An 11,401-nucleotide genomic window follows, 5' to 3' on the forward strand; every position below is an offset into this window, starting at 1 on the left:
AGGCCTCGATGTTTCCCATTCCTGACGTGGGGCTAATTGTTTGGGCTTATTTCCTGGGCTAAGCCAACCAAGGACAATTCAAACCCAACAAAGCCTTAAGCCTCCAGAGGGCCCACCTGTGATAGTGCCTCCCAGCTGTCAGTGCCCTCCAGCTGGCCTACAGTTGGGATATCCCAAGCACTATAAATACTCAACCCCCTCATCAATGAGAAGGTATTGAATTCTTACCTAACAAACCAGAGCATCTCTCTCTAGACTTTATCTCTCTAGCTTGACCACTGACTTGAGCGTCGGAGAGGCGATCCCGGAACAACCCCTGGGGCAGTCTAACCATTACTTTTGCAGGATTCCGGCGTACGGACTTTGGACTCAGGACATTCAGATCTGACCCGGTATTCCCTAAGCAAAGGAATTAGCATCCTTAATTTCTAGACAGAAACAATTAGGAAAAAAAATAAGTTTGCGATATTTAAAAGAGTTTGATTTTTTATCCTGTGTTGTTGCCGCTTTCCAACAAGTGAGGGAGCCCTCGAAAGGCGCCTGAACGTTTATGAATAAGCTAGTAACAAAGGATCTTCCTTAAAAGGATAAAAACGAGTAATTCGTACTTGATTAACAAGTAGAGGAAGTACAATCCCCCACGAGGGTTACCTACTTCTCTACTTCACCACCGGTATCACACGCGCATACCAAAAAATTTTTTAAAGAAAAAAGAAAGAAAGGAAACAATAATTAATCTTTAGGCATCATTGTCTTTACAATATTTTCACTTTTTATTAATATTCACAAAAGGTCAACAAGATTCTTCTAAACATGGTATTGGTATATGTAAGTAGGTAATCGGATCAAAGTTATTATAATTCAAAATATACCGCATGTTCAACAAAAGTAGATGTTGTTGTAACTGATAGTTGTAAAAGTAGTTGTTAGCTGTTGTACTAGCTGTCAACTGTCAGATATTAACTGTTTGAGTTTGATTGTGAGAATATATTTTATGATAATTAGTGTTCTGTAAAACTAGTTGTTAGTTCAAAAAAAATATATATATTCAATTTTCAAAAAATACTCCAAAAGCTACCCCTACCCCAAAAGCTGATATTTTTCCAAAACACTAGTTCAAATACCAAAAGTTACTCCAAACACTATTTCACCAAATACAACTTTTCACCGATATTAAAGTTTTAACTTGTTAGTCCAAATACTAACTCAAAATTATTACCGCACGCCCATAGTCTCTTGATTTAAGAAACTACTCAAAAGTCAAAACTCCCTCATACATTTTCAACTATCTCGATCTCTCATATTTCTCCTCTTAGTTCCCAAAAGCTCTTAGCTAAGTGAAATTTTTGCTCATAAGCCCTAAAATTAGGATACACCTCATCAATCATCATTCTATTGTTGTCCATGGTCATTTTTCAAGTCATACTTCTACTTTAAACTATATGCATCATTACAATAATTAAGAAAAAGTAATTTACATAATTTGCTAATATAAATTCATCATTATTCCCTTCCAATATTATTTTGTATTACGTTTTTCTTTTAATAAGACGGGAATTTGGACAGAACTGCTAAAAATATTGTATATTTGTAGACTGTAGTGAACAAGTGCCCTAAACACACGTTAAACAAACCATTTAGCTAAAGAAACATTTGTCTGGCTAATTTATAAAGGAAAGTTGTCCTAAATACCCGAGTTAATTTTGTGTGGACATGGTCTACAATAATATTATTGTGAACCAAAGCCACTTATTTAATATAGTGACCATTTTTTTATATAGTAACCTTTTAAAATCTTAAGTTACACTATACAGTTACAATCTACCATAGTGATCATTTTTTTTAATATAGCCACTCTTTCTCACATTAGTTTATCATAATGAAATTTGCAGTTTGTGACATAGTAACTTTTTTTTCCACATAGTCAAATTTTACAATCTATATTTACTCATCTTTTATATCTATTTTTTTAACATAGTGAATTAATATTAAGTCCACACTAATTTAGTGTAGACCAAGTCCATATAAGTTTTTTACATCTAATACTTCGGAGTCTCAAACTCTCAACAGATGATAAAAAGGAAACAGCACATCTGTTAGCATTGGAAGGAGCAGATGAAAATAATCTGAAACTATTTCAAATGGATTTACTAGATTACGACTCTATTGTTGCAGCTGTTAAGGGCACTGCTGGTGTATTTCACGTAGCATCGCCCAACATCATTGGGAAAGTTCAAGACCCTCAGGTAGTGATCAGCCGCTTTCCTTTCATACATTACATTACCTTTTGTCTTTCTTATTATAACATCCTTAACTTTTGTGACCAAAATATAATTTTATGCACCGACTATTATAATATTTTACTTTATAAATATAATACTAAATATTACTTGATTTGGTGGTTAAGAATTAGTGTATAAGTTTGAGGTCATGAGATCAAATTTTATAAGATGTATATCATTTTCCTTCTTTTAATAAGACGGCAATTTGGAAAGAACTGCTGAAAATACGGTATATTTGTAGACTGTAGTGAACAAGTGCCCTAAACACACACTTTTTTTTATTATATGCGTGTTTACATAAAGTAAACACTATAAGGGATAATGTCACGTGACATAGTTCCTTCTTTAGTAATGTCTTTTAATATGTTAGTATAGATATCATTTCATGACATAAATAAAGCTAAATAGATTTTGATCATTGTTCTATTACAGACTCAATTATGGGCCGCCTTTGATTGTGAAGCTTTGTAATTTTAAAAATTATTAAAAGAGACGGTCTAATTTTAATATAAAATTAGACCTAGTCACTAAATAGATTAAACTAGTCATTGAAAGAAATTAACCTAGTCACTATTGGACTAATTCTCTTTTTAATATTAGGCATACTATTGCCTAATTTTAATTTAATTAAATTTATTCCAAAAGCCTTTGGGCATTGCTAGTGGTAATCTGGGATATCATGGGTTTTGCGTACCTTCTTTTACCAATGTTTCTATTTAATTTTCCTTTTCTAATCCCTTTGTCCAATAATAATTTTTGCACTTCTTATTTTTATTTGTCCTACACTTTTTAATTCATTGAATAAATAAAAAATAAGGACAAATAAACCCCTTAACTGCTCTAATTCCTTACGTTTAATTTTCTAATTATTCGCAACTAGTCTGCAAATTGTGAAAGTTTTCTTTTTCATTACTCTGCAAATATGTAGATCATAGGACATCCGAATCTTTGTTTTTTTTTCTGTTGATAATTTAGGGTAATTCTCATTATTTGTCAATGAAAATAAATTATAATGAGAAGAATAAAATTTAGATATTATATTAGAGGTGATTAGTGGTGATCGACACTCACTGTAGACTCATTGGTAAGTGTTAGCGAAAAAATACTTAGTGGCAGTATTCTAGTTCCGCCACCATATATAAGGGGCTCTAATCTTTTGTTTCTCCCCGGGCCTATAAAATTTCATGAATGGTCCTGTTCTCCCTAATCTATTAACCTAAATTTTTGTGTGATGATTTTACATAAACGTAGAAAGAGCTGCTGGAACCAGCAATAAATGGTACCAAGAATGTAACAACGGCAGCAAAGGGGGTTGGGGCTAAACGTGTGGTGGTGACTTCCTCAACCGCTGCAATCATGCCTAGCCCAAATTGGCCAGCTGATGTACCCAAATCTGAAGCTTGTTGGACTGACGAGGATTATTGTAGGGAAAATGAGGTAACATATATACTTTGCCCTTATTATGAATCACATGTGACATTATCTGAATATAAACGATTCAACGATGGAAAAGAAACACTTATGCATATAAGATTAAGGTAATGTAACATGTTATCAAAGGGTTGAGAAGGGAATGATTGGGAATATGTCATAAAGGTAGCAGAAAAATAATAAACATCTAACTGATAGATGTTTGCAAACATCTATTAGGGATAAATTTGTCAATGTATATGGGAACAAGTTGTTAGTCAAACAAAAAAGTGATCTCGAAAACTGTAAAATGTTAGTCAAACAAAAAAGTGATCTCGAAAATTGCGAGCTGAAAAATAGTGTTCATGCTACTACAACTAGTGTTCGTGTAACTACGTACAAATAGTGTTTATGCAACTAACAAATAGTGTTCATGAAATATAAATAGTGTTTTATTCTTTTTCTATTTTCTGGGACCCACATCACCACCTTTTCAGCCTTTTATTATAACCTGGCACTACCTTTTCAGCCTTTTATTATTTTTTATTCCCTGATAGATGTTTGCAAACATCTATCAGATAGATGTTTATCATTTCTCAAAGGTAGCATGCTACTTGTTAGGCTTTTATCCTAACATTTGACGCACCAGGTAAATGTTGGTATTGTTTTATAGTTATGGTATCCACTCTCAAAATTGCGGGCTGAGAAAGCCGCTTGGGACATAGCCGCCGAGAAAGGTGTGGAAGTGGTGGTTGTGAATCCAGCTACCGTGCTAGGCCCAGTTCTTCCACCTGTACTCGGTTCAAGCATGGCTGCAATTCTTGGTATCCTTCAAGGTAATTAATATTCTGATATTAGCTCAATTTCCTTAGCTACTCAATTACTGCCTTACAGCTCCTAATAATCATACCGTAGCATATTAAGAACATGTTTAGTTTAATATTTTCGCACTTCAAGAACGGAATTCATTGCCTAATCTCATTCTTCTTGTACCTCCTCAATCTATTACCATTATTTGGTAGTGATGGACTCTTATGGTTTGTTATATTCTCTTCCCCTTGAGTAACAAAATCTATCTTTTGGTAATATTGGTTATCATTTTCTTTTCATTTAATGGCTTGAACAAAACACCTAACAGAGATAATAATTATTTGTTAGGCCTTGATGATGTCCTAAATAATTGAATAAGATTAAATAATCTATTGTTTGGGGTTAACAATTTGTCACAAGCAATAGTCATAACTTGGTGATTGAACTACGACTTATAAAGTCAAAGGTCAATTGTTCGAGACCTTTTAAAATTATTTTTCTTTAATTTATGAGTAACAAAAGGATATTATAAAAAAGTCATGTCATCCATGACATGGCACCATGTCAGCATTTTAGAGTAAGGAGTGCGACATGTGGTGAGCTGGAATTCATGCACACGAGTTTCTACAAATATGTTTATTTGTTACCATTCCTCTCCATTTGATTCAAATTTTTTTTTTTTCATTTCATGGCTTGAACCAAACAAACACTAAGAACATTCAAAGTATTATGCTTAAATATACTCACTATTCACTAAGAATATATACTATGTTGATATACACAGAATATTAGAAAAAAATAGTTAAAAGTAACAAAATTTTCCCTCAAGTTTTCTTAGTTTTCGACTATGATATTCACATTTGTTAATGCAGAACTTTGATCATTATATTATTAATAACTAGTGATTTGACCCGGGCGTTGCTCCGGTGTTACTTTTTTTATTCTTCACAATTGATATGTATTTTTAACATTTTTGTAAAAATTAATTTTAAAAAGAATCTAACATTTAATTTACTTTATGTTTGCAATGAATAAATAACATTATGTGGATTTATGAAGCACTAAAAAAAGTTGGTTGAGATGGTAAGGACAATCTTCTCTTTGCAAGAGGTCGCATGTTCAAATCTAGTAAAAGCAATATTTATTTTGTAACGTTATGTAACGATCTACATGGCACATAAGATGACGTGGCGAAGCTATGTGGCGCATATATAGTGAATAGTGCCACATGTCACCGTTCCTTTGATAGGTACGCCTTTTAATATATAGTATAGATATAATATCAATTACTAAAAATTATAAGAAGTTGACATTTTGAAAATATAAATCTAGACAAATCTTATATTACATGTAAAAGGATACTGTAAAAGTGGCATATCTTTTAAAGGTGAATTTCATATTATTGTTCATTTTAGAAATTCAATGAAGAAAAACGCGCATTTAGAGTAAACAAGTTAATAAATTATATAAGCATGAAACTTCTCTTACGGAAAAATGCATGAAAATATATCATTACTATTAACGTCATTTATTATTGTCAATCAAACATGTCATCTCCCATAAGTGGCCTATCTATCCATGATAGAGCTCAGATTCTAATCAATATTAAGAAAATTCCCATAATTTACTAATTACTAACCCTTTTATAAAGGATAATTTTCACTATATATAGAAAACTCCCAAAAATCATCACGTATAAGATAATAAAACAAAAGTTGATAATCGATATTGCAGGATGCACCGAAACATATGCAAACTTCCATATGGGGTGTGTCCATGTAAAAGATGTAGCTATGTCACATATTTTGCTGTTTGAGAACAAATCTGCAATGGGAAGGCATCTGTGCTGCAAAGATATATCTCATTTCAGTGACTTAGCTGCTAGGGTTGCTGAGCTTTACCCTGAATATAATGTTGCTAGGTAAGCATTTTTTAATTGCTTTTGATGTATACAAATTCTGAAGTATGGTACATGGAAGATTGGTTTACGTACCTTGTTTTATCACTTCATCCGTTTCTTTATGTTTGCCCCGGCAACAAAGATAAAGCACTAGTAGAATAATTGTTTATTGTTGGGTTGGTATTGCTGCGGTTTTACCCATACGCAACAATATATCACGTAAAAAGAAAAGAAAAAATATAAAATAATATATCAGGTCGAGCTTACTACCAAAAAACTCGACCGAAATATCCTTTCAAATGAATAAAGAGTGGTTAGTATATAAAGTATAGGTGATTCTTTTAGATCATCACCGCTTCAATTCCAACTATACACCTTTATATTTTACCTCCTTTGATTGATATTCGAGCTCTTTATATTTTACAATATACACTTATGATTAATTGTATAGAACATATATAACTAGTACATTTTGTTTAATCTATATTTAAAAAAAAGAATGTTAATATCCTTGTTCATGTTAAATAGTAGGTTCCCAAAAGACACGCAGCCAGGATTGCTTAGGAAAGAAAATGCAGGGAAGAAGCTAATGGACTTGGGCTTGCAGTTTACTTCATTGGACCAGATTATCAAAAATTCTGTTGAAAGTTTGAAGAGTAAAGGATACTTGTCTTGATCCACAACTTAAGAAGTTTAAACTCTTTAATACTAGTGGACGTAACAGCTTATGTTACATTACTACCAGTTGTTTTCCTCTTGTTGGAACATTTATAGCAAATATATATATGGTTTGTTGAATAGGAATTAGTACGTAGGTTTTGACAAGTTATACGTATGTATGCTAGAAGATCAAGTATACTACATATATATGACAACTTAGACAAGATGAAATTTGGGACCGTCGGCCATGGTTTGCCAAGGTTTGAACTTTGTCCTCCTTCTTTGGAAGCCTCTTTGTAGGAATTTATAGATGCACATAGCGGAATTTTAGGAAACAATTTCCTAACATCTATCATAGGATCGCAGACATAATCAAACACATGAATTATTCAATAAGGATCGAGAATTAAACCTTTGTAGCGTGATTTCCCTGTTGTATGCAAGCTTTGAAGATCCAAGAACCCCAAGTGTTGCTCCTCTAATCAGTCAACGAGCACCAGTTGAACACCAACGTTTGCTAGAACAGAAGAGTATAAAGTCTCTTGCTTTTGATGGTATAGGCGCCGATTCAGAGGGAATGGATCTAGGGTTTCTCTTTCTCTCTCTAGTGAAAAGAAACTGACTGATTACTTAAACCCTGATATTATATCCTATATATAATAGAAGAGTCATAGGCTAATTAGGAGAACTAATTCTCCTCATATTTCCCTTTGGACTGGCCTAATCCTAATCCTAATTGGATTAGGATTACTTTGTCCAACTTGTACTACACTGTGTGACCTCATAGGATTAATCTATTTTAGTTATAGGCCCATCAATATTCTCCTATTAATCATATTTATTCTCTAGCAAGAAATTACGATTACTAAAATAATTAACTTTATTATCTTCATAATAACATTCCTATTTATATTTAGTAATTGCCGGGATGTACGAAGACAAGAGCGCAATGTTAAATTTCTTAATGTCAAATTTGATAACACAATGTTATTCTCAAATTTATGTTCCTTGATCACTGAGTTCGAACTGCTCAAATAAGGATTAACTTTTTAATCCTATTCCACATGGCCATGCAATTTTTCAGTTCTCGCTCATCAAGCCCGGACACCATTCGTATTAAATAGGAGGACTTATCCACTCTTGTATGACCATAACTCCCACTCAATTCTTAGCCCACCTGATCACTGCCTTTATAACCTCCTTTTACGACACGACGTTTAACAATGTCAAAGTTAAACTAATTATATTGTGGTTATTAAGACATACTCATGTCTAAGGAATCCACTAAACATAGTACTTTCATTCTACTTTTAGAATCTAATTATGTCAAGTCTCAATGTATCAAATATACATCAATATAAATAATTAGACATCTCCATGTCTCCATAGCTCATGGAATTGCACTATCAATTAATTATATACTACTCTTTTAAATAAATCACTTATGTCCAATTTAGTGATTTAGACTAGGGACTTTAAATAAATTGTGATTTCTGCTCATTTTATAGGGTTCCATTATCAAAACGTTTTCGATAATCCTATTTGAAAACACAAATTATTTGGACATTTTATTTAATACTAAACCAAATAATTAAATAAGAAACGAATTTTTATTGATAAACATCCAAAGCATAATCAATGTCTTTACAATTGTAAACATGAAGTAAACAATCTAAAGGCATTCTCCCATATGCTTAAGCCCCATAGACCTAGTATGACACTCATGCTTAGGTTGAGCAAGCGATTTAGTCAGAGGATTTGCTATATTATCTTCAGTATGAACCTTGCTTATCCACTCTTGTAGTTTTTCAGTATGAAGCTTGCAAGAACCTTATCAATATAAGTCTCTTGCCTAAGTTCAATAAACCTTTTAGATCTATCTCTAGAGATCTTTATCCCTAATATGAACTCTGCCTCTCCTAGATCTTTCATAGAGAAATAATTTTTAAGCCATTCCTTGACTAATTCAAGTATTGTTTTATCATTTCCTATGAGTAGTATGTCATCCACATACAATACCAGAAAAGTAATAATACTCCCAGTTAACTTCTTGACTGTCTCATCAAATCTGAGGTTCCAACTCCTTGATGCTTGCTTTGGTCCATAAATGGACTTCTTAAGCTTGCATACCCTCCCTGGATTTTCTAGATATTCAAAACCTTGAGGTTGTGTCATGTACACATCTTCTTTCAAGAACCCATTCAAGAAAGCGGTTTTGACATCCATCTGCCATATTTCATATTCATGAAAGGCATCAATCGTAAGGATTATCCTAATGGACTTCAGCATGGCTACTCGTGAGAAGGTTTCATCATAGTCAATACCATGAATTTGCTTGAAACCTTTCGCAACCAACTTTGCTTTGAAAACACTAATGTTTCCATCCTTGTTTGTTTTCAACTTGAAAATCCATTTGCATCCAATGAATTTTATCCCATCAAGCAAATCAACCAAGTCCCATACTTGATTTTAAGATATGGAATCCATTTCAGACTTCATGGCCTCAAGCCATCTTTCGGAGTCTTGACTATCCAAAGCATCTTTGTAGCTAGTAGGTTCTTCTGATTCTAAAATCATTATTTAAGAACTTTCAGTCAAAAGGAAATCAATATATCACTTTGACAGAATGATGGTCCTACTAGACCTACATTTGGGAACAACAGAAGAAGTTTCTACCTCAAACTTCGCATGGAGTATCATGCCGTTTGTTGCTCATCTCGAACTTCTTCGAGATATACATTTCTCCCACTTGTTTTTATGGAAATAAACTCCTTTCCCAGAACGACACCATTACGAACAACAAACACTTTGTTTTCGCTTTGGTTATAGAAGTAGTATCCCTTATTCTCTTTTGGGTAACCCACAAAGAGACAATTATCGGATTTGGGTGAAAGCTTATCAGAAGGCAAGCATTTTACATAAGCTTCACAACCCTACATCCTTTGAAAAGACAATTTCGGAACGTTTCCAGTCCACTCATCATATGGTGTCTTTTCAACTGCTTTAGACAATGCCTGTTAAGTGTGAATGTTGTTGTTTCAAGCGCTAATCCCCAGAATGAGATAGGAAAATCAGCAAGACTCCTTATGGATCGAACCATATCAAGTATTCCACAATCCTTCAAATGATCACCATATTCTTGAGATAAATATTCACCACCACGATCGAATCGCAGGGCCTTAATTTTCTTCCCAATTTGGTTTTGTACTTCATCTGGAATTCCTTAAATTTTCGAAAGGATTCCGACTTATGTCGCATGAGGTAAACAAATCTAAATATGCTTACATCATCAGTAAAAGTAATTGTACCCTCCCTTAGCCATATTACTCATAGGTCCACACACATCCGTATGTATATGGGATAAAAGGTCATTTGTCCTTTCATTAGAACTTGTGAAAGGTGATTTTGTCATTTTCCCCATCAAGCAAAACTCACAAGTAGCAAATGATTCGAAATCAAATGATTTGAGAATTCCATCTTTATGAAGCTTCTCAATACGCTTTGAGCTTATGTGACCTAATCGACAATGTCATAGGTATGTAGGGTTTGAATCATTTGCTTTATGTTTCTTGTTGTCTATGTTATAGATGTGGGTTTCTAAGTCTAGCACATATAAATCATTTGATAACTTAGCAGAGACATAGAACATATCATTCAAATATGCAAAACAATTATTGTTCTTTATTGTAAACTAGTTTTCCACCCGTGCAAAAATGCACGGGAAGTTTATTTTTTTGATTTAATTTTTTATATCAAATAAGATTGTGTATATATTATGTTATACATGGTAAAACACTGCAAGTTTACATGTAGCATTTATTAAAGAGGAAACACGAAAAACCCTTTTATCTCAACGAAGTGAATGAACATCACAAATGAACGTCTTTGTACTATACATTTGTGGTAACATTTGAGTTTTCACGTTCTTTATCAGTTATTAATGTTTTTCAAACCCTTTTTTCTAATAACTTTTGATATGACAATATATATTTAAAATATTATATAATACGTCCCTTGAAATCATGGTGTATCTATATTTATATAAATATGTAATGAGATAGTATAAACATAAAAGTAGAGCAGGCAACCAGCAAGTTGGGCTGTCAATCAGTTCAAGTTTGGTTGGATTTGCTTTCGAGTTTACTACACATTTAATAAACAGGTTGAAATACTCAACCCTGACCCAACCTATTTGATAAGCGAATTACCCGTTGAACCCATTTAATCATAATTAGTATTATACAAAAAATTAATTATTTTCTTAAAAGTATATATGAGAGAGTTCACTGTTGAAAGTATGCATGTTTAATATTTCTTATAATAATTGTGACCAAAATTT

General features: G+C 32.9%; 1 protein-coding gene across 1 annotated transcript; it reads left to right on the plus strand.

Moving 5' to 3' along the window:
• Window positions 1-2,003: 2,003 nt before the first annotated feature.
• LOC104902063 (cinnamoyl-CoA reductase 1) lies at window positions 2,004-7,338 on the plus strand (the record flags this gene model as incomplete). The annotated part of the gene is made up of 5 exons (XM_057396136.1): window positions 2,004-2,246; window positions 3,534-3,719; window positions 4,366-4,528; window positions 6,237-6,423; window positions 6,934-7,338. Coding segments are annotated over 5 exons (924 nt in total), but the record flags the coding sequence as incomplete, so codon positions are not given.
• Between the last annotated feature and the right edge of the window lie 4,063 nt (window positions 7,339-11,401).

This window comes from Beta vulgaris, chromosome 1 (assembly GCF_026745355.1).
Source record: "Beta vulgaris subsp. vulgaris cultivar EL10 chromosome 1, EL10.2, whole genome shotgun sequence".
Classification (NCBI taxonomy): domain Eukaryota; kingdom Viridiplantae; phylum Streptophyta; class Magnoliopsida; order Caryophyllales; family Amaranthaceae; genus Beta; species Beta vulgaris.